The 24,439-nt window shown below is 44.5% G+C and overlaps 1 protein-coding gene and 1 long non-coding RNA gene across 9 annotated transcripts in view; one reads left to right on the top strand and one right to left on the bottom strand.

The window, feature by feature from the left end:
* Positions 1-24,439, top strand: part of Sgpp2 (sphingosine-1-phosphate phosphatase 2) — a 110,741-nt gene that overhangs the window by 35,984 nt on the left and 50,318 nt on the right. For 6 of the 7 annotated variants that reach the window (XR_373543.4, XR_373544.4, XM_011238695.3 and 3 more), the window contains one exon: positions 14,539-14,697. The exons of the other annotated variant lie outside the window; for it this stretch is intronic. Coding sequence is in view for 3 of the 6 variants with exons in the window: in XM_011238695.3 (XP_011236997.1) it covers positions 14,539-14,697 (159 nt within the window). In the remaining 3 variants the exon portion in view is untranslated. The remainder of the gene's footprint in view (positions 1-14,538; positions 14,698-24,439) is intronic. 7 annotated transcript variants of the gene reach the window in all.
* On the bottom strand, positions 8,819-11,297 carry Gm51634. Of its 2 annotated transcripts, none has more exons than XR_003947889.1 (3): positions 11,178-11,297; positions 10,096-10,168; positions 8,819-9,152 (listed from the first exon to the last, which is right to left on the bottom strand). It is a non-coding gene; the product is annotated as a predicted gene, 51634 (long non-coding RNA). The 2 variants fall into 2 exon arrangements; XR_003947888.1 differs by lacking the exon at positions 11,178-11,297 and adding an exon at positions 10,963-11,141.

Genomic DNA, 24,439 nt, shown 5'->3' on the forward strand with positions numbered 1-24,439 from the left:
TAAAATAAATAAAATACATTATATGTATGACATTATGTACATGCATGACATTATGTACATGCATGACACTATGTACATGCATGACACTATGTACATGCATGACACTATGTACATGCATGACATTATATACATGTATGACACCATGTACATGTATAACACTATGTACATGTATGACATTATGTACTTGTATGACATGTACTTGTATGATACTATGTACATGTATGACACTATGTACATGTATGGCATTATGTACATGTATGACATTATGTGCATGTATGACATTATGTACATGTAAGGAAAAGTCATGAGAGCCACCGTCTCCTTTTGCCTTCACACTTTTATAGTCTCTCTCTCTGATTTTTCCTGGGAATATAAAAATAAATGTCTAGGTGAGGCATCAAGACTGACCAAAAATAAAATTCTACTCAGGTCTAGCTTGGCAGGCCAGTGGATTGAATTGAAATTACCTATAGAATAATGGATAAGGGGTTTGCTACAGGGCTGTGGGCAACTTATGGGTGGCCACACTACTAAGGAGTTCCACCCCTCACAATTGTGAACTGTTTATAAATTTTTAGATGAGATGTGCCACTTATATGCTATCTTGTGAACCACATGTCAGAGGTCAGCTTTGGGCATTATTCCTAAGTAGCTGTCTACCTTGTTGGGCTTTGTTGTTGTTGATTGTTTTTTTGTTTTTGTTTTTTTGTTTGTTTGTTTGTTTTGTTTTGTTTTGTTTTGTTTTTGTCAGGATCTCCCATTGGCCTGCAGCTCTCCAGTTAGGCTCTGCTGGCTGGCCATCACCTCTCCAAGTCTGGGATTATGAGTGCATGCCACAAAGCCTGGCTTTTTAAACATGGATTCTGAGAATCAGTTTTGAATGCCTTTTCTGACAGACAGGTAATTGCAGTTGCTCTGGTGATCAACAGCAAAAGTCATACTCAGGAGACAGTTCTATAGGCCATCCCTAGGACTCGGGGTGTAGCCCATGGAGAACTTTCCTGGTATGGGTGGAGCTCTGGAGCCCCAGAACTTCAAAAAATGAAAATAAAAGAAAAAAAATTAAGCAAAACATCTGTAAGCAGTTTCTGTTCACAGTTATAACAGGATCTCAATGTGTTCTGGAGTGTAATGGATTCTTAGTGGAGACAGCTCACACCGTTCTACTCACATATTAGCCCTTTCACACTTCAATGTGTGATCGAAGCACGAGAGACCCTCGTCACAATTCCAGGGGACTCTAGATCTTTGGATCCTTTTGAGGGGCTAGGAATCCGAATTTGTATGTGACATCCATGCTGCTGTCTAGAAGCCACACTTCAATGGACAAGGGCTTAGATGCTACTGAAGACATCCTTTTAACTAGAGAAGTGCCCATACATGGCAGTCTGATGAGATGTATAACTGGTTTAATATGGCAGTCTTCTCTGATGGGGGTGATTGGTGGGGACCTCCATCAGCCACCCTCTTTATGTTTTGTTTTTTGAGAAGGGTCTCACTATGTAGCCCTGGCTGACCTGGAACTTGATATGTAGTCCAGACTGTCCTTAAATTCCAAAAGATCCTCCTACCTCTGGGATCAAAGGCGTGTGCTATCACCCCTGACTCTATCAGCCATTCTGACATGAAGGTACAAGACTTTAAATGTTCTTTTTCTTCCTTCCAAGTCTTTGAGCCCACAGTCACCCGGATTTATTGTTTCCCTTGGATGCGCAGAGACGACAGAGACAAGCCATTAAGGTCTAGTTTCCTTCCTTACCGAGAAGTCATAGTTCTTGTGCCATTTCTGACACATCAGGATTATCAGCTGAGGTCAGCCAGTACTTTCTGGAAAGCGTCTTCCTGTGGGAAGCAATGAGAACCACAGTCAGCACACTTGGCCATCCCTGAGGTCTGTGTCTGTAGGTGTAGGAACCACAGTCCGTGTTTACTGCGCAGGAATCCCCAGTGTCCTACGCCGCCGGTGGTGCTGCATCCTGGATGAAGCCCAGAGCCTGCGGGAGAATTCAGGGTGGGTCGGCCCTCAGCCTGTGGCATTCAGTTGCCATCCATGAAAGAAAGACTCACTTTCTCTGGGTTTCATCAAATTGTTTTGGTTCCTGTGGTTTCTTACTAAATAACTATCATCAAATCCCACATGGCAAAGCCAAGGCCTGACACAGACGCGGGCATTACTCATCTGGATGGACCGAGAGGCTCGCTGAGTTCTCAGTTTTAATTTCAGATAGAAGATGGGAGCATGCAGAGGTCACTCACAGGCAGAGCCTCCTTCCCCCTTCCTCTCTGTCAAAGTCTGAGTCACCCTTCCAAGATAGTTTCCTTGCCTCTTTCTCTTTCATCCTGTTTTTTTTTTTCTCTCTTCTCTTAAATTTGTTTGCTTTCTTTGCTGTATATCCCACCAAGAGCAGATAGCCTTCTGTAATCCTTTCCCTTTATACTATCAATAGAAATAATGCAAGCACTCCTACTATTGATTAAGCAGAAACCATGTGTCTGATTCACCACATGTGTTCGCCATGCACATTCATTTGGTCTTCCCAATGCCTTGATAAGGGAAGCTGCTTTTGCAGGCTCACAGCAGAACATGGCAGCTCAGAGGTGTCCAACAGATGTGCCATTAGGTCCAGGGTGTCAGAACACCCAGACCCTCTGAGCTTCTCCTCTCCTTGTAACTCAGCCAAAGGTTGCAGCAAGTTGAGTAGGCTTATGGACTTCCCACCCACAGAGGGCTTCACCTCACCTGCTGTAAGATGGATACAGAATGGTTCTTCTGCCTTGGCTCATGGTATGGCCCATGCCTATTCTCAAGTCAGACTTCATTTCTTCAGCGGCATGCCTGAGCTGTGGCCCTTAGATGACCTTAAAGTTTACCCCCAAAGCTTTTGCACAGGGTGAAAGAGTCAGGCACGGTGGTACAGTGCTGTACATGGTGAGAGGGAGGAGGCAGGAAGCAAGGCTGAGAGACTTTAAGGTCTTGGGAAGATTCAGAGAGCACTGTCCGTGTGAATGTGTGAGAGAGTAGAATACAAAACACGATGCTTCCATGTGCTCTTGCAGGTGGGGGCAAGGAAGTCTCGCTGGAAGTGTCTTTGGTCCTGTAACCACTAGTGCTTAGGGGGCTTCTTGGGTGCCCTTGCCAGCCTTTGCCTCCTCTGACACAAGGGTGAAGGAAAAAGTGCAATGTAGCAAAGATGGAGTCAAAACCAGGATGAAGAATATGTTCCAGTACTTCAGAGGCTGGGGCAAGCAGAACTCTGAGTTTGAGGCCAGCCCAGTCTGCAGAGTGAATTCCAGGATAGCCAGGGCTACACAGAGAAACCACTTCTTGAAAACAAAACAAAAACGAAACAAAAGTCCTCAGACCTTGTAAAAGGCTCGGGGCATGTTAAGTAATGCTACATTTAAGGTGAACACAGTCACAGTTGAGTGAAAACACCTATACCCACCCAGGGCTTTGCAGTGGGAGGGGACAGCAGACATGTTCAAAGAGGCTGAACCTGAGGGGTGGGACAATGGGTAAGTTGGCTTTCGCTTTTGACTTTTCAGATGGTTCCAAGTGAAATGTGTTCATCAGAAAAGCAAGGGCTAAATCAGATACCAGGGAAGAAAAGGAAATATAAAAAACTCAAGCTTTCGTCTCAAAAATAAAGTTAAAACGATAAGTCACGGGGCACAAAGAAACCAGAGGGTCAGCAATGGACTGGGTGGGGAGCCCATTGTTTCTTCATTGTGTGCTGTTTCTTTAGTGTTCCTTTTATGTGTGTATACACAATTTCAAAGCTCTTCCTGAGTTTATTTTTGTGACTGGTGATTTTAAGCTCCATTAGACCCACCCTTCCAGTGGGGAGCAACAATTTGAAACTGTGGAGGAGGCTGAAGGGGAACCTTACAGGCTTTGCATGTAGAAAAGACTTAGGAGGGGTATGGGGAAGGCCAGGCCCTCTGGATGGAGTGCCCTCTCCTGTTGCCAGCATGTCCTTCCCAGTCTGGTCCATCCCGGTGACACAATGATGTCTGCTGCCAAAAAGGGACAAGTCATCTCTGGGAGGGTGGGATGGACCAAAGAGGGAAAATGTTCCCCAAGCCCTGTCTTGTTCTTACCCTCCTGGGTTCTTTAAGACTCGTAGAAAGTGGAAAGGAGATTTAAGATATGGGGGAGGGGGAGTCCTGTGGCGCAACTACCTTTGTGCTCCATCCTTCTCTGTGTCACACACACTTCTCACATGAGAGTCTCGGATAGAAAAAGTAGCCAGCTAGAAGCTCTGTACCCAAGGAAGAAGGAAGTCCTCAGATAAAACCTTGGCTTGGTATTGAGGTAATTGGGTTTTAGATTTGTTACTATTAATTTTAATGTTTGCTTTTAACTCCAACACGAGTAAAAAGATTATTAAGGAGAAAAATCTTACACATGTCTGAATAGCTGTCTTATGCTTTGGTGACTTCTTTTAAAGTTTTAGAAAATGTTTTTGAAGATGGCAGTGCGATGCTGGGTGCCATGGTACATACCTGTAATCCTCTCAGGGAGCTGAGAGGGAGGAAGACTTGAGGCCAGGTGAGGCTTTATCAAAACTGCAAAAAAACAAAACAAAACAAAAGAAAAAAACTGAAGGCAAACCAAACCAAGGAAGGAAAGAATGATGGAGGGAAGACAAAGAAGGAAGGATGGAGGAATGAATGAAGGAAGCGAGGGTTGGTTAGGGCTCAGTGGTACAACTATTATCTAGTATTTGCAAAGTCCAGGGTTTGCTCATTCAAACTGAAAAAAAAAATTCTTTAGAGGGAATTCAGACCAGATAGGGACATAAAGCAAAGTTAAAGGAGACAGCCAACCCTGCCATGTCTGTGTTCTTCATTCTGCACACCCCCAACAGTGTGTGTGTGTGTGTGTGTGTGTGTGTGTGTGTGCGTGCAGTCAAGAGAACACTTGAGCATGTTGAGGGGGAGTGCAATTTTCCAGATTAGAACTAATGAACCCGCGTTCATGCGACTCCTTCTTGAACATCACCTCAATCTTCCAAATGTCATTTTGATAAGTTAATATAAACAAATCAGAAACATCTGCAGCACACACACCCCCAACACACAAGAGCTTAAAATTAAATGGAAAAAAATGTTTGGCACAAGTGTTTTGGGTTTTAGCGGATCGAGAATGTTTTGAAAAATAGTCCTAAGACGTCTTGGAAGTCTGAAGGACAGCTGGCTGGCTCTCCTTTTAGAAATGGCACTGGTTATTTCTGTTCTCTGTGTCACCCCACCCCCACTGCTCTTCTGATCTGTGGAGGGAATGCTCTTGCCGAGGCTCAGGTCTCTGTCCTCTGGGAGGTCTGTGCACCGTCCTCCCCTGCAGAAGCTGATGGTTCTCTCTCCTTAACCCATCCCTTGATTCTGTTCTTAAGCAAACCCAAAACTCTGGATTTTAGGCTGGGGGGTGGGGTAGGGGAAGTGTTAAAAAAAATCATAAGGAAGCAAGATTGTGTCTAATTGCAAGACCCAGTTCTAGACTCAGGTTTAAGGTCACGGAAAACCTGGATCACTGTATCCTGCTATTAAGGTTTTCCCAATTGGTAGCCCAGGCTCACCGTTGCTGATGATACCCAACACAGACACTATTCCTTGAGAAAAAGACAGAGAAGGTGTCAGCTGTTCCGAGGATGAGCTGAGATCTGAAGGATCAGCCAGGAGAAAACCCACAGTTGGGTTGTATAAGGGCTATAACTACCGTTCTTAAAAGCTGCACAATACCCAGAGCCCTTCACCCTCTCCGGTAGTCTTTTTTTTAGACAGAGGGGCCTTAAGAGAGAAACCAACGAAGCAGAAGAAAATGATTAGTGTGCTATTTTCTCTCCAGCTTTTGTCCTAAGAAGTCGCCCTTCCATGTTAAGGCAGCAGGTAGATGGCCCAGCTGTAGCCCGAGCTGGACCTATAGATGAAAGATGTAAACCTTTGTGTGCTCTCATTTCTTCTGCGTTGCCCCTTCCTTCTTTTTCTTTGCCATCTTTTTTGGTAATCACCATTGTTTTCCTTATGGGCTAGAAAGCCTTGATTGCCTAATGTTAAAAAGAAAATAGCACTCGGGAGGCAGAGGCAGGTAGATTTCTGAGTTCGAGGCCAGCCTGGTCTACAAAGTGAGTTCCAGGACAGCCAGGGCTACACAGAGAAACCCTGTCTCAAAAAAACAAAACAAAACAAAACAAAACAAAACAAAACAAAACAACAAAAAAGAAAGAAAGGAAGGGAGGGAGGGAGGGAGGGAGGGAGGGAGGGAGGGAGGGAGGGAGGGAGAAGGAAGGAAAGGAAGGAAGGAAGGAAGGAAGGAAGGAAGGAAGGAAGGAAGGAAGGAAGGAAGGAAAGAAAGAAAGAAAAAGAAAATAGCACTTAAAAGCAGTATAAGCATGCTTGCTGATAGAGTTGTGTCAGGAGAAGACATGACTGCCTCCGGGCAGTCTCCCCCCTGGCGTTTGAGATCATCATTGCTAATGATATTTTCCCGTTAAATTTAATTTTCATTTGTTTACCTTTTGGTCCTTGAGCTTATGATCAGGCTCACTCTAAGCGTGCGACACTCTCACTGGGCTGCACCCCAAGTCATCTCTATGAATTTTAAGAAATTTAAGAAATAAGAGGAAAGGGGGCTGGTGAGATGGCTCAGTGGGTAAGAGCACCTGACTGCTCTTCCGAAGGTCCGGAGTTCAAATCCCAGCAACCACATGGTGGCTCACAAACATCTGTAATGAGATCTGATTCCCTCTTCTGGAGTGTCTGAAGACAGCTACAGTGTACTTACATATAATAAAAATAAATAAATCTTTAAAAAAAGAAAGAAGAGGAAAATATAGATTAAGTCATAACTCTCTTAGCCTCTTTAAAAAATGTTCCAATAACCAGGGTGTGTTTATATACACATATAAACAAAGCATTTAGGGAGTTTGAGGCTAGCCTGGGCTACATGGTGAATTCCAGGATAGCCTGGATCTCTCTCTCTCTCTCTCTGGAAACAACAACAAATGCTCCATCAGCATCCTCAGGTGTCATTCTCAAACTTCGACTAGACATAGCATCTGCATCTAACTTCATCCCGGTCATGCATACCCCTTACCTAGCACACAGAGCCACTTTCTGTTTAGGAGGAGATTTACTAAATGTCTGTCTCTGGCCTCCAGTCCCCAGCAGAACCAGTGTCTGCCCTCCATCCAGAGTTCAGCTCTCAGGCCACTGCTTGAAGACAATCTTTGACACACAAGTATCAATTATCCTGTAAGCACGCTGCTGTCTGTGATGTTATTATGCTATAAAGGGGAGAGCCCCAAGAGAGCCCTGGGTGGCTGCTGCTCCCCTTACTGCTGCCCCCACTGCTACCGGTCCCTGCTGCTGTTGGTCCCTGCCATTGTATTTGTTTGCTGTTTTGCTCTTTTTTGCTGAATTGCTGGTTTGCTGCTTGCTGGGTTTCTGGATTGCTGGTATTCTCTATCCTGATGACAAGATTGGCCTCTAGGAACTCAATGACCCTAATCAGCAGGAAGCAGTCTAAAGAGGTCTACACCCTTTCCCCTCTAACCTTCTTTCTCACTTACTCGGTGTCCTGGGATTGGAAGGGATTGAACTGGAGAGAGGTGGTGGTAGCTATAAGACCCCAATAAAGTAGCCAAAGACTATGGTTACACCCAGCCTCTCAGAAAAGAGGTAGGCAGGCCAAGACTTTGTGAGACGCCATGTTCCTCATATTTAACCTTCCTCAGGCAGTGCTTTGAGTAGAAATTCTGACTGAAAACAGAGTATGAGCCAGCAAAATCAACAAGAGGATTTTAAGCCTTGGTCTCTTGTTTTCAGGGGCACCACTCCCCACAGAAAGACATTTTCCCAGTGACTTCCTGGTCCAGTGAGTAATATATATTCCATATGCTGACCTCTGCCTCCTCCCATAACTGCAAGAGTTACCTACTTTGATAATGACCTTGGGTGAGCTTGGAGCAATGGAACAACTGCTGATGATAATGAGTCAGAGGCCCAGATAGCTTAAGGCCATATCCATTTCTGAAGGTATAGGTAGAAATGGCAGAAGATTCCCCACCCAGTCAGCTTGTGTTAGAAAAGGCAAAATTTAGAATTTCCAGCGTTGATCTTAATGTTGCTATACTCTTCTCTGAGATTTTTATTTCACCTTGAAAAAAAAAAAAAGAGATTTCTGTTTTAGTTAAGTATAAAAGTAAACAATGCCATAGAGCCCCTCCAAAAGGGAGGCTTGGCTTTTAGGCCAGGATTAAGGTGATATAAATGTCCTTATTCAGGCAACAAATGAGGCTCCTTTTCTGTGTTATGCAGGTCCGAGAGGACAAGATTGGTCTTTAAACATGTGACCCCCCCTTTACTAATTTTGGATATACTATCCAGAAATTATGTAAACTTCCCCCAAATCAAGGACAAGAGCTCCAAGCCAGCTTATTTTATTCTGCTAATGAGTCCATCCTCTGGTCATGAGTTCTTCCTTTCTGACCTTCTGTAGGGAGGTGCCTGACTCCACTCCATTCTTGCACTTATCTGTAGCAGGATTCCCCGGAGTCTGTGTTTTGCTCAACATTTTAATCCGTTGCTTTCGTTACAATACCTTGTACTCTTGTCGACACTTGTTGCGTCCTTTGTGGCCAAAGATTAAATCTGAGTCTTACTTTTGTATTTTGAAATCCTTCACACTTTATCCTTATTACTGAGGGTGTGACCCAGGCCCACCAGTGTGCGTCACCATCCCTTGGGAGCTGCTTAGACTCCTTCCCCAGGTCAATTTGCATTTTAACTGATGGTGATTTGATTGTCCATTAGAATTGAGAAGCACTTTGCAGAAGAGTTTACAGCTTTTGCTACAGCCACCACCACCATCACCATCTTCTTGATCAATATTACCACCATCCTCTAACCACAACTATCATCATCATCATCATCATCTCATTGCTATGATCATGGCAACACCTGGCTTCTAGCTGTCACTGAGAAATTGTCTCCCATTGCCATAGTGTGTTCTGTAAAAGACCTTTAGGTGTTAAAGTCATTTAAACATAAGTGTGTAATGGGTTTCCCTGGGAATGAGCTCCTGGTCCTGTCCCTGATGAAGGTGGTCTGCTTAGATGTGGAGTCTGTCCTATTGATGTCTTGAACTTGACCTTTGGAAGAAGGAAAGAGAATACAGGTCACATGGCCTTGTTGCAAGGTTCTTAGAGTTCATCAGATGCCTTAGAGACCTCAAGGATGGGTTGGAGTACCTATAGCCTACATATTTTGGGACCAAAGGTTAATAACAGGAAGTTGATATCTGGGCCAGGAAGAGACTAAGCTCAGTGGTTTGCAAACTGATTGCCAAACTGTCCTGACAGATACTGTGGAGGACTTTGGATGAGTAAGGGAAATGTAGCTCAAGACAGGTTTTCCAGGCCTTTCCGCACTTTCAACCTATTAGAACAGACATTCTGTTTTATTGTGTAACAGCTGTGGGGCAACATCTTATCTAATGCATTGTTTCTTCCTCTAGTCTCCCCATCATTTTAACCATACAATCAAAAGCAACTATGGGCAGGCGTGGTGGTACTCACCCAATAATCCCCCAGGTCAAGTGAGGCAGGAGGATTACCAGTTTGAAATCTGTAGTACTTGGTCTGAGAGCAATGGTGAGGGACACATCTCAGATGTAGACACTTTAAAAATAAAATGACTGAGCCTTCTACGCTGTCCTTTACATTCTTCCCCACTAAGGCCAGCACAGGGCGGACCTCCCCAAGGTCATACTTTGTTTTGACTAAAAGCCATTTCTTGTGTTCCTCGTCTGAAAGCCTGGGCTGGCTGCCAGGTCTGCTGGTCATTTGTCTCTCTGCCGTCTGGATCAGCCCTTCTTAAAACTCAGCCACACTGACCTAGGTGGATATTTTTGGCCTTTAGGACTCCTGGGTTTGTGTTTAGAAAACAAGATGCTGCTCAGATATTCTGAACACACAGCTGAATCAGGAAGCCATCCATACTGGGCACTGGCTGTCTCCTCAGGCAGCCAGCCGGGGTCCTGTCGCTTTCTTACCATTCAGACACTGACAGCAACCCTGCAGAAGGTTAGACTACCTGCAAACAGCAGCGGCTTCTCTCCAGAGACACGACGGGAACTCTGATATAGGAGAATGCGCATTTGGAGAATCTGTAGCCAAACAGGAAAGGTGTGATAAGAGAACTAAGATCACAGGAAAACAAAATGCCCCAGGAAAACACAATCAATCTGTAAGATCCACTGGGGACAAAAACCAGTACACAGCCTGGAGTAATGCCTGCGGGGTAATTCCTACTTTATTACCCTGTGTGCCAGACATTCCTATTTGGCTGTGTGGCAGATGATATGAACCAAAAAGCATTTGTCTTTTGTTTTAATAACAGAAAATATCATGACATGTATTGACCTGGAAGGGGCAAAAAGATCACAGTACAGAACCCATATGCCAAGGACACGGGGAAATCACACGCAATATTTTAAGAGCTGTTCTCTGGCACCCTCCATGTCCCTCTTCAGCACCATCTCACTCTTCTGTAACATGGCATGTTCATCTCTGTGTCTCCTAAACAAAGACCCCAGAACATGGCGCCAGCATGTGGGCCATCAGGCCACTTACATGTGGCAAGCTGGGAACAGGGGAGTAGAGATTGGGGTGAGGACTCCTTTCTTCTCCTTGTTCCCCTCCTCTCATTCCTCTTCACTCTCCATCTCTATTTCTAACCCTTATTCTTGTCTCTTCAGTGGTTCCTGAGGAGACCGATGTAGCGAATCGGAGAATCGGAACTCTGGTTCCTTCCTAAGCTATAGTGAAGCCCTGTACACTGAGATCTCCTGCAAGGGAAAGTCCTATTTGTAAACAGTTGTGTATGTGTGAATGAGCATGCCTGTGTGCTATGGTGTGGTCATGTGGAGGTCAGAGGACAACCTTGAGAGTCTGCCTTCACCTTGCTGGAGCCGTTTCTTTGTTGTTCACTGCTGTGTACTGTAGATTCCCTGGCCCATGAGTCTCTGAAGAATCTCCCGTCTCTGCCTTCTACCTGTCTTGCCATAGGGGTGCTGGCATTACAGATGCTCGTTGTCTTAGGGTCTCTGTTGCTGCAACGAGGAAACACAGTGACCAAAAAGGCAAGTTGGAGAGGAAAGGATTTATTTGACTTACACTTCTGTGTCACTGTTCATCATCAAAGGAAGTCGGGACAAGAACTAAAGCAGGATAAGAACCTGGAGGCAGGAGCTGATGCAGAAGCCATGGAGGAATGCTGTTTTCTGGCTTGCTTCCCTTGGCTTGCTCAGCTTGCTTTCTCATAGAACCCAGAACCCCCAACCCAGGAATGGCACCACCCACAATGGGCTGGGTTACAGCTGGATCTCTTGGAGGCAGTTCCTCACCTGACCCTCAGTCTGATGACTCTGATAGCTTGTGTCAAGTTAACACAAAGCAAGCCAGCATCCTCAAGAAGCCTTTGGCTCTCCATAGGTTCTAGAGATCTCTCGACTCAGGTCCTCAATTTGTACAGCAAATGCTTTACCTGCTGAACCGTATCCCCAGCTCAGAAACTAGAGTCTTTTTGTAAAAAGATAAGCATCTACCACTATACTTGGGTACCTCTAACCAAGACTACCTGCTGAACCGTATCCCCAGCTCAGAAACTAGAGTCTTTTTGTAAAAAGATAAGCATCTACCACTATACTTGGGTACCTCTAACCAAGACTTTAGTGATGAAGTTACTTAATTGTTTCCAGAAATGTTACCTGAAAAATTCCTTTTGTGCATCATTGTCTTTCTTAGGGTCGCTCTGCTGCCATCCTATCTCAATTCATTTAGAATTAAATGTCATCCCTGTGAGTGAGGACTGCTCTCCTCCTTTTAACACACAGGATATGACATAGGTACAAGAAACCATGTTCAGGGCAACTGTTGTGCCTCTTGACTTGAGTCTGAATTCTCAAACTAAAGATGACTGGTTCTAGTAAATCCAGACCCTCTTCTTAATGCAAAAGGCATTAAACTTCCGCTCTGTGTTCCAGGGTGCTGTGGGGGAGGCAGAGACACTGGAATAAAAACCAGAGCCTCTCAGAAAGGAAAAGGAGAAGAGATGCATACCTGGAAGAGAGCCAGTCATATTAAGTATAGCTATATTTGTGCAGTTTCAAGGTCGTCTTCATTTTAATGCCTAAAATATAAAAGTATCGTTGGCTATTTTCAAGGACTTCAAAATACTGGCCCTTTAAAAATCTATTTCCGACAAATTGTCCTCCACAGTGCCCCTCAGCCGATGAGAGCTCCTCCCACACCTGCTCTCTGGAATATCCCCAGGTCACAGTGTAGCTACTGAGCCTTGTAAACAGGCAGAGGATGTCTTTAGAATAGACACATATGACTTTTCCCCTGTCTCCCTCTGGGGATTAAAAGACCTACAGCTCTGCATAAAACAAAGCAAAATTGCAGAGCTGTAAGTCTTTAGGAAGCCAGCCTGTCTGCTGGTGTCCACTCCCTCCTCATTTTCAGTGTTTGCATTTCAGTTTTAGAATGTGTATGACTTTCAGTCCATTAAAATTCTGCTTTACAAGTCTGACATCATGCCTGTCACATGCCTGCATGTAGTCCTAGCACATGGGAAGTCAAGAGAGATCACTGTCAGTTTTCAAGCAACTTGTGCTACAGAGAGCTCCAGGCCAGCCGAAGTTACATAAATAGTGAAGCCCTGTCTCCAGAGAGGGAGGAAAGAAAGGGGAGAGAGACAGAGACAGATAAGATTTTTCTTTATTTTCTTTTTTTTTTTTTTTTGGTTCACTTAAAAAGTAAAATGTTTTATTGTTAAATTTGTCATTAATATACCATAATATGAAAGTGTTTACCATGGTATTTTACTTTCATTTTTGTTGCTGTGACAAAATACTATGACAAAAATCAAATACATGGAAAAAAGTTTCCGTTCACAAATCTAGATTTTAGTCCATTGATGTGGGACGTGAAGACAAAGCTACAAGCAGAGAAAAGGATTGGAAACAGTTGCTTGTGCTCTGTTCTATTTCTCCACTCCTAAACAGGTCAGGACTCTCTGCCTAGGGAATAGTGCTGCCTAGAGTGGGCTTGTCTTCCCACATCAATTAACTTAATTAAGACAATCTCCACAGACAGGCCCACAGGCCAACCCAAGGTAGAATATATATCTGGTTGACACTCTCTTTCCTGATAGTCTAACATGTCAAGTTGACAATTAAAGCAATTGCATTTGTATTGTATTAATATTGTATTAAGTGCATTGTCTGCTTGGTCCTGGCACTTCCCCCTTTTACTCATTCAAGGATAAGGTACAGACAGGGGATGATAAATTTTGAGAACATTTTAGTATTCCCTACATGTACTAGCTATATTTTTTACACCATTCCTGTGGTGTGACTTTATTAGTCCTATTTAAAATATGAACTAAAATGTACTGGCAAGTCCTTTTCTACTGTCCCTAGGTTAGTTACCTATTGCTATTAAAACAACTTACTCCTAACTTAGTGTCTTAAGACAATGGAAACTTATTCTCTTAAACTTCTGGTAGTTAGAAGCCTAAAATAGACCTTTATTGGCTGAAATCAGCTTGTCACCAAGGTCACCAAATTCCTTCTCAAGACTCAAGAGAGACTCAAGAGAGAAGTCTGTTTCCTTACTTTAAACTTTCAGAGAACAGCACCTTGCACCCTTGGCTTTGGCTCCTTCCTGCATCATCAAAGCTAGCCATGCACTATCTCCATCCTGGTCTTTGATTCTGTCATTCCTGACCCCTTCATCCTCTTTATCTTAAATGATACAAATGGAGAAAGTTTATTAAGAAAGAGAAAAGACTTGCCCAGCAGTGGAAGTGGGCTTCTCAGCTGGGAAAACAGGTCAAAAACTTGGTGTCACACCTTCACTGCATCTCGTCAAGGATCCCCGTGACTACAGAGCCCACATGGAAGACTCAGGAAATCATTTCTACCCCCTCTTCATTGTCTGATTGTGTCTGCAAAGCCAGCTTTTCTCTGTAAGGGGACGTAGCCACATGTTCTAGAGACTACTACAGGATGGAGTCTGTACCATATCATCCTGACTGTGCTGTTCTCACCTGTCCTCAGCAGCTAAGCAGGGTTACGTCTGTTTGGGACTTGGATGGGTTGAGTGGACATCTTTGAGAAAAGCCCCATTTTCCCATCTGAATTCAGGAACCCATATAGTACCGGCTCACTCTGGACCTCCTCCGGGTCTCTAGCCCTCTATACATACAAGATAGAGGCGTGGTTTGTTTGGTGTGTGTTAGTGTATGGAGGAAGAGGGAGCTTCTGGTACTTCTGACTTTGATGCTTTGTATTTAATCTTACAAAAATAAACAAAACCCCAAAACAACAACAACCAACAAACACTAAGGTCTCCTATGCTTCTGTGTGTAAGTGGGGCTGATGGATATCCATCGATGATACAGGCTGACTGTCTCTCACTGAGTCAGGAGGATGCAGCATCCTGGTGATAAGTTTGGGGCTTTGTCTTTCAGGCTTCTGGAGAGGAGCATGTGGTGAAGAATTATTTCTACTATTACCTGTTCCGGTTTTCAGCCGCTTTGGGCCAGGAAGTGTTCTACATCACGTTTCTCCCTTTCACCCACTGGAATATCGACCCTAATTTGTCCAGAAGATTGGTTGTGATATGGGTTGTAAGTATCTTGTCATTATTACTATTTATTGATTGCAGACACATCTAAGGTCTTGAATACCTGTCTTGGTATTCAAGTATCTTGCACAGGTGGTCTTTCTTTTTTTTTTTTAAACAACTTATAGGAGAATTTGTTGGCTGGTCTATTTTAGGGAGTGCATAGAATAAATGCATCTTATTTGTAATAATCAGACCAACCTGTGACTTCATGGACTTTGATGTTCCCAGTCTTGTAAGTAAACAAGATTAGAGGAAAGAGATAAGAAGATGAACAGGAAACAAAGGAGCTTTGTATGAAAGCTGTGGGGATGTGGGGTAAAACCTTCCAAGAGGCTATTTTAGTAAAATTTGATCAAAATCTAACTGGAATCTGTAGTGTAGAAATTCCAAGAAGTGGGAAGCAATAACTCTTCACACGGTCAAAGAATCAAAGCATCTGAGGCCGAGTGCCTAGCTATAGGGCGGCAGTTCTCAACCTGTGGGTGGTGACCTCTTTGGGGATGGGGCCGGAGTCAAACAACCCTTTCACAGGGGTCACCTATCTGATATCCCAGGTATCAGGTATTTACATTGTGATTCATAAGAGTAGCACAATTATAGTTATGAAGTGGCAACAAAAGATAATTTGATGGTTGGGCTCACCACATCATGAGGAACTGCATTAAAGGGTTGCAGCATTAGGAAGGTTGAGAACCACTGCTGTAGGGAGTAACATAGTACGACAAGCCCAGTGGACAGTAGGACTCCTTTCTGTTGTTTCCTCTGTACGCTAATCTCTTAGCCTTGCTCGGGAGAAAGTCCTGGGTGTTTTTGCTTTTGCATAGGTGTGTGTGTGTGGTGTGTGTGTGTCTTCTCATGCTCACATGTGTGGGTGCATGTGTGTGGAAGACAGAGATTGTCCCCCTCAGTCACTCTACTTTTCTGTGTGTGTGTGTGTGTGTGTGTGTGTGCAATGCCCTACGTGTAAATACTCAAGCATGTGGGGTATATATACGTGTGTGCATGTGTACAACTATGTACGTGCAAGCTAAAGGAGTCACTGTAATAATACCTTACATTTTTTTTTTTTTTTGAGACAAGGTGCTTTGTCTCCTGAGCTAGCCTCAAACTCACTATTTTCCTAAGGCTAGGATTATAGGAATGCACCACCAGTCTTGGCTTTATTCATTCAATATTGCGGATTGACCCCAGGGCTTTGCCTCTGTATTAAATGAGCTTCCTTCCCAACCTGGCTTAGACATCTTTTTTTTTTTTTCCTACTTTCCTTGACAAAATGGTATTTTATCCCAGCAGATTTAGACAAGCATTTTGTTAAGTGAGCTGAAAAATACCAAATCATTGTTTTCCTTTCCTGTTCCTTATAAGTATTTTTAAACTGTGTCCATGATTGGACCATCTGATTAGAATTCCCACAGGGAGAGACAGTTGTGCTCTGGAAGATGAGCCAACATCTGAAGTGTAATTGTCTGAGCTCTTGGCTTGCATTTGGATGCAATGACTCCCCCCGGCAAGGTATTTCATGGCATTTGTTGATAAGATATAAGTGTAAAAAATGGGTACATCTATAAGAATCAAAATTGGTAGAATATAGATAAAAGATGAGAACCCAGACTAGCCTTAATAGAGCATGCTAATTCAAAGGTGAATCACAGGTTGGTCTTTGAACTTGGTCTTTACCGGGGTTAGGGATATATCTCAGTAGTACAAGTATTAAAGAGTTTTGTTTTGTTTTTTTATTTTTGAGCTATCTCATGATGTAGCCTTGGCTGGCCTGAAACTCGCTGTGTAGACCACGTTGGCCTTGAACACATAGAGATCTGCTTGCCTCTGCCTTCCTAGTGCCAGGGTTAAGGGAGTGTAGCACCACATCTGATGGCTCAGTGGTACAAGGGCTTGCCTGGCATAAACAAGACCCTGGGGTTGTACCCTAGTATTAAGTAAAAAGAGCATTTGCATGCCTTTTCCTGGATGTTCCCTTTGCTCTATTTATTTACTTAAAATTTTATGTATTTATTTTCTGTTCATGTTTATAAGTGTTGAAGGTGCTATGGTATGTGTGCAGAGGTCAGAGGCCAAGCTAAGGGAGTCAGTTCTCTTCTTCCACCGCGGGGTACAGGGGCTTGAGCTCAGCACATCAGCATTTTTGCTAGGTGCCTTTACCTGCTGAGTCATCTTTCTGGCTCCTTTCTCTGTAGTTCAGGCACGAATGTCATCCCTCCCCACTGTCTTATCCTTTGTGACCTCTTGGCTTCTTTTAAGCCATTTGGGTTTGAGGTGTCTGTCTTCTGGCACTTAATGTTTCTGGCCTGCAGTTTTCCTGTCCCTAAATAGCTTGCTCAGCAAGGACCAACATTTGGGAATCCCAGTCCTTGCTGTTTGAATTCTGGTTCAGCTACAATTTATCTTTGTGGTTTTCCTTGCCCCACCACTTAGTCAATTAAAAAGAATGTATTATCAAAAATATATTCCCGCTTATCTAACATATGTACACTATTTTAAAGAGTGTGTTTCATTTTTTCTGATGATATTATAAGCTCTTTGTTGATTCTGGCAGTTCCTAAGCAGGACCACCTTCTCCCCTAATAACTCATGGCTTTTGACTGTTTCCCCGATCAGAAGCAAGGCGTGGTCCTGATGCGATGAAGGAGGAGGAGGGTTTGCTCCCACCTCCATCACAGCTAGGAGGTTAGGGCAGAGGCTCATGGTCCTAAAAGGAGCACCTGGCTGATGTGACCTAGGTTTGTGTGTCTTTGTCCCCAGCAACACTGGGCTGCTCAAAGTCACTCAGAGAAGTGGGCTATGTTCTAAGCTTGCAGGGAATCCAGGAACCACAACCTGAGAGGACTGATGGCAGGGACTGGTGTCGTTGTCAGGCACAACACAGCTGTGACTCTTTGCTCTGCCTCCTGCTGTCAGTATGAAGGTTTCTGTCTTATTTCCAGTTTTCAGGACAGTAGGAGTAGAGTTTCGTCCCACAAACGCATGCATCTGTGGCCAGTCCCTTAGACTGGCTGTTCTTGGTGCAAACAGCTGTGGGCAGGGGTGGGGAGAGATCACTGACTGGGGAGCCAGTGCCATGGGCCAGGCTCTGGAACAAGAGGGGCCTGTCTGATGCAATACAAAACAGATACCCTGTTGGAGTGATTCTAGCCTGCAGACCCCACTGATTTAAGGACACAACTAGAGATCCCTGGAGGCTTGTCCCATGTTCACACCTGTGCTATGTATGTGACACATAAAAGAGGCATCCTCTAATGTTCAGGAAGGAGAAAAAGGGCAAAAGTCTGTTGGAACAACATTGGAGAAGCGAAGTTTTTGTGATGCGATGTGCTGTCCTTGCAGATTTCTGTCAGCATTGTGAACCCCCTCAAAATCAAACAGTTCTTTCGAAATGACTGCCAGCCAAACCTAGTGTTAAATTATTTGGAGTTTGCCTGCTGCTGTGTGCCATACATTTGAAGGGGCAATAATGTAGCCAAAGCTTAATGACTTGGCAAATGTACACACCTTTTTTTTCCTTCCACTCTTAGATGCTACAGCCTGGCAGTAAAGAAAACCAGAGAAACACTCTGTTCCTTCCAGGGAGCCCTTGGGATCCTGTGCTTTCTCGATAGAGGAGCTTAGGATGGAAAGCTGAGGTTAAATTCTGGCTTTCCTTCCTCTGCATGAATACTTATATCCAACTAGCTGATGAGAGTATCGCAGAGCAGATCTAAAGGCCACGTGCAGTCATGTCTGCGAGCACGTTAGGGTCCTACCGCTCAGGGTTTGGTGTCTTTTTTATGAAGCCGCGGACCCCTGTACATCACTACAGGGTTGAAAACCTATCTAAAGAGATCAGTCTTCTCCACTGCCACCTGCTTGTCTCACAAAGGAGCTTGCCACCTGCTTAGAGAGGTGTGGAGGAGGGCCTGCACCTCACACCCCCTGGCCTGGGGTCAACTTTATAGAGCCAAAGGATGCCTCGAAATGTGATTATATCCTAATCCTCTGTTTAAACTGCTCCCACCAGTCACTTCAAACGGCTGCCTGGCTTGTTAAATTGGTTCTCACTTGAGATTAATGAGTCTTTAAGCAGAGCCAACAATGGCCAGATTGAAACCCCCTATAACTTGCCCGGAATGCAATAGAATTAGGCGTCCAGGATTCTGCCCCGTCCCTCTGAAGTAGAATGTGTAATTTAGCCTTAGTTAAATATTAAGTAAATGTCTTGCCGGGGTTGTTAGACTCAGTATATTGGTTTGGTCTTGACACATAATAGAGAAGAGTATTGGGTTTAGTGTAAGTTAACCATGAAAAACAAAGAAGCCTTAAAAGTGACTCATGTGGTAGATAAATATGTCTGCCTCTCTGTAATTATCACATTATCTGAAAGTGATCCCTCCCATCCCTTTTTGCTATTGGCCTACATTCACTGTATATGGTGTTGTGTTTCACAGAGGCATGGTCATGGAAGCACATAGTCTACTTTGATCATGCTCCTGCCGTATGCCCCTCCCCTCTTCTCCTCCCCCCTCCCCTCCCCTCCCCTCCCTTCCTCCCCTTTCTCTCCTCCCTCTGTTGGCTCCTTTAACTCCCTTAGAGAATTTCACTTCTACCATCATGGTATATTTTTACGTGTGTGTGTGTGTGTGTGTGTGTGTGTGTGTGTGTGTGTGTGTGTGTGTGTTACTTCATATATCTACAAACCTGGCACCCACAAATGATAAAAAATAAAATGTGCTGACTGGAACTTCCAGGTGTGATGGTTATTTTAGTTTGGTTTCTACTGCTGTGAGAGAGAAAAAAAAAAAAAAAAAAAAAAGACCAAAAGCAATGTGGGAACGAAACGGTTTGTTTGGTTCACAGGTTACAGGCAGGGACTCAAAGCAGGAATCTTTGGAGGATCACTGATCTTTGGCTTGCTCCTCACGGCTTGCTCGGCCTGCTTTCATACTGCACCTGGCAGAGGTGGCACTGCCCAGGTGGGCTGGGCACATCAATCACTAATGACAAAAGTGCTCCCATAGACCCGCCTACAGGCCAGTCCAATGGCGGTACTTTCTCCACAGAGGTTCCCTCTCTCCAGACAACTCTAGCTTGTGTCGAGTTGACAAAAAGTAACCAGGACAATGGTATACACCTGCAATCCTGATGATCAGAGGCAGAAGCAGTGAGACTGCATTCAAGGACAGCCTAGGCTGTTCAGTGAGGCCCTGTAGGGAGATGGGCAGAGGGAGGAAGAAGGGGAGCCAGAAGAGGGAGGAAGAAGGGGAGCCAGAAGAGGGAGGACGAAGGGAGCCAGAAGAGGGAGGACAAAGGGGAGCCAGAAGAGGGAGGAAGAAGGGGAGCCAGAAGAGGGAGGACGAAGGGGAGCCAGAAGAGGGAGGGAGAGGAAGAGACAGTATGCCCGTGAGGTTGAATGAACAACTGGGAAACATGCTCACCTGCTCCCTGTCACTGTCACCCTTAACTATTGACCTCCATCTCCTAAGCCTGCGGTGACAGACATTTCTGCCCAGTGCTCTCAACTCCTACTTCTGATGTGTCAGTGAACTTAGGAAAATTGCCTGGACTCAGATAAGTATAAAGTCAGTTGAAACACAGACTTGGAGGAAGGCCATCTTTAAAACTGCAGTTAGACTAGCACTTCGTGGGGATGCAGAGTTAATGCCTGACCACATTGGGATGCAGAGTCGCCCATCTCTTTATTTCATTTCACTCTGGTGAAAGCTGAATACAGTGGCTCCCCTTCCTAAACCTAATGTTAAGGAGGCTGAGGCAAGAGGATTGCTATGAGTTTGGGGCCATCCTGGGCTATAGAGAAAGACCTGTCTCAAAAAAGAAGACAATAAAACAAATAGTTGCTGCCAAATCATATTCAGACTACTGGTATCAAGAACCAGTTTGGCAGATCAGCTCCAAACTCAGGAATGTCACACATAGGTGACACCTGTTGCCATGACAACCTCATACCTTCCCAGAGTCTACTTCCCACTGTTACCTTTGAACAGGTTAAGTCACAGCCTAAATAAAAGACAGACCCTTCCCCACTTTTTCCCTTTGTCTTTCTCTCCCTTCTTTGTCTCCAATAAACCTCTGCCACTGGGAACTGCTTTGGTCTGGTGTGGTAACATATCACAGACCCCAAACCAAGGCACATCCTGACATGGCAGAATGTCAGGAATCCTGTTTCTCTTTTATTCCATGGCTCCATCATCTATCTTCAGGTACATCCGTCCCTCGGCATCTTTATAAACATACTTTCTGGGCTGGCTTTTCCCCAGAATCTATTCTGCCTATTTGTAAACTAAACGGAAGAAACTTAGTCAGTAGGCAAGGGGGGGAAATCCCCTTTTATTTTCAAATAAAAATGTCAACAACTCTTTCTTAGGACAAACGAAAACCAAGCAAACAAAAACCTTAGCTGAGCTTGGTGATACATTCCCATAATCCTATCACCTGGAAAATGGAGGTAGGAGGATTAGAGTTTTGGGAGACTTTTCTCAAAAATCCAAACCCAAAACAAACAAAATCAACAACAAAAATAAAAACCAGTTTTAAATTTTCAACAGTTTCTTTATAAAGCTATATGTTTGAGGGGAGAAGGTTCCCTCAGGAGCTTTCTATAGAGCGCCCACTCTATGCCAAGTGTTGTGTATACCCATAGCCCCATTTTACAAAGAAAACCGACACACAGGGAGAAACCTGTCGAAGGAGATCCAGCTACTAAGTACAGGCAGTTGTGGTCGCACCACGTCTTCCATCCGTTGGTTCCTATCCATTTCAGTATGTCACTTCAAATGGCTACAACAGTCACTCAGAAATCTCTTTACTGTTTGGTTAGAAGGGCTCCACTTGCATCATAGGTCCCTTGTGTGTTCCTTAGCCACAGGACACAAGCTGCTTTCAGTCCTTTGTGCTACGGTTTCCTCTGATGTCTCATCCTCACTCGCACCTGCTGACTGCATGTCCCAGATTTTTTTAAACACCCCTGTTGAAAGACCAGAGCATCCCTGGAATCTGAAGGAGAGTGAAGGTGAGGGGCTTTGGCACTGTGGTTTCTGAATTAGAGGGAAGGCTGCCTGCTAATCTTAGGTCCAGCTTCCATTTCCTTATCCTAATTTGCAAAGCAACCAAGTGGAAAAGACTGCCTGAGGCAAAGAATGGACCCTTTATCCTTTCAAGGAGGTGGGGCTTTGATCTTTGTAGGGGATTGGGCATTTTCTCCCAAAGGTAGGCCTACTGCCAAGCATCTAGTCTCTGGGTACCTTCATCTTTCTGTATTCTTGGCCACAATGAGAGATGAGAGTGCTTAAGTCCCACATAGGTGCCGCTGTAGCATGAGATGAAGGAAAAGCTTCTATATTTAAATGTTCTGTCTGGTCAGAGCTGAGAGGTTCTACTTCATATTGGCCTCTGGAATTTTCTGGACCCTCTAGGCCTGCCCATCCCTGTAAACCTAATGGCTGTCCTCTCTGATCTCTTCTATCCTTTCTCTGTGCAGGATGGACTTCCCCCAGAGGCCTTCTGTCCCCTGGGAAACAGGACTCTTTAGTAAGAGCACCCTTCCACAGGGTGTCGTCATGGTGTATCTGCTCACAAACACTAGCCCCGTCTTTTTGCTCTGCCAGCCTCTGTAACTATACACAGTGGCCAGAGCTATTGGGATCTCTATGAGTCTTAACCTTCAGGAAACAGAGCCTTCCTGACCCTGGCTACAGGTGTCAGCCTTCACTCACCAGATTAGATCTCTCTTTGCCTCTTGACGTCCAAAGCCCCAGCCACAGCTTGGGCTGAATCCAACTCACGTGTTCTTAATCCATTCTCCTTGAGACAGAAGGCAAAGCCTTGACTGACTGCTTGTGGAAAAAAAATAACCCTGCGAAATATGTCAGGCTCAGCCACATTGAAGGTATGTGGCCCAGTGGGATTCTTCCGCAATCCAACTACATGCTAGTGTCCAAGACAAGAAGAGCTCTCCCTACAGTGAGATCTGTCTCTCAGCAGTCCTGATTGGTGCTGGGCAGGGTGTGGAGCTGAGAAACACCCCTGAATGGAGGATAGGCCTGTCACTCTCCTGCACCTAAAAGCTTTAGGAGCCAAAATGAGGGAACTGCGATTTGAAATCAGAGTGAACGGATTCTAGACTCTTGAAGCCTCTGTATCGGGCTGTTACCTCTCTCCTGCGGTTATATTAAGCACACTTTGGTGGGTTTGTGTATGTAAAAATGCTCAGTTAATTTTGCTTTTCATTCTGTAAGGAATGAGGCGCATTAAGAAAACATTGGGGGCTGTACTTGTAGCTCAGTGATAGAGCACCTGCCTAGCATGGATCAGGCCCTGGGTCCCAAGATCTAGTAGTGAAGAGTAAGGAGGAAAAGAGGGAGGAAAGAGAACCTACTGAAAAACAAAAACAAAAACAAAAAACAAAAAAAACCAAAACCTCTATAAATCCTACCTTATTGTTGGTTGAGGGTTATCTATATCTGTCTGTCTGTCTTTGCAGAGATCACAGTATGCAGTCTAAGACGGCTTTGTGATAAGGGATTTTATATATAATTCACAGTAACTCTCAGTTCACGATTTAAGAAGTTAGAATGAGCAATAGGATTGGAAAAGATTCAGCAATACTTTAGTCTTGAAAAATGGAGTCAAAGCATAGTTCATGACCCTTCAGAAGTAGGGGAGTTGGCTTCTAACCCTGGTGGCTTCTTGCACTGTGGTTTGTGTGACATGTATGTAAAGCAAGATGAGAGGCCTCATGGAGACGGAGCCAGGTCAGGAGGAATTAGTAACTGACTCAGCTTTGGAGTTAATTGTAGTAATAAGTAGCCAAACAGTATTTGTATTGAGGCCTCAGCGTTGATTGACTATAAAATGTGTGTCTAGAAGGATGCCCACAGTGTTCTTTGCTCTCTGGTAGTTATATGATTGTGCAAATATTGGTGATCGGGCATCTTTGAGAATAGTCAGATCTCTTTAATTCTAAGTTCTGACTTCAACCATGTATCTACTCTTAAAAAAAAAATGCCCTGAGCCTAAGGGAGATGGCTCAGAAGATAATGTACTCCTGAGTGAGAACTGAATTTGAATCCTCGAATCCACACAGGATGAGGCAGGTAGGCACAGCAGCTCACCTGCAATCTAATCTCAGCGTTCAGAGGCAGAGGCAGGGGATCCCTAGAATAAGCTGGCTAGTTAGACTAGCAAATCAGCAAGCTCTGGATTAAAGTGAGATGCTTCAGTATGTAAGGTGGAGAAGGTTCGAAGAAAACACTCAGCAACACCTCCCAGTCTTAGCACACACACATGTGCCCACATACATACACATATGCATGCATGCATGCACATATGTGCACATACATGCACAGTGTCCCCATACGTACAGTGCAAAAAATAAACTTAAAGAATACTTGCCCTGGGTCACCCACATGTCTTGGCGTTGAGTTGCCTTTGTAGTCTTCCCATGGGCCGCAGATAGGGAGAAGAGTTTATAGTAATATACAAGGAACTCTTAGGGGTATGATGGCTGCCTCTAGCCCAGATCTGAGTCCCTGTAAAATGTCTGTTCTTATGACCAAGGACAAACAAAGGACAAAGGAGAGCAGTTTGGTGAGGGAGCACTCAGTGGCCTGTTATGTCCAAAGGGGGTGCGAGCAGACAGCAAGACCATGAGCTTTGCCCTCTGGGGTTGGCAGACGGGAGCATGAGCATATACGTTCACTGTTTTCCCTGCTCTGTTCAGATTTAACTGAAAAAAA

The sequence above is a fragment of the Mus musculus genome, chromosome 1, assembly GCF_000001635.26.
Source record: "Mus musculus strain C57BL/6J chromosome 1, GRCm38.p6 C57BL/6J".
Lineage (NCBI taxonomy): Eukaryota > Metazoa > Chordata > Mammalia > Rodentia > Muridae > Mus > Mus musculus.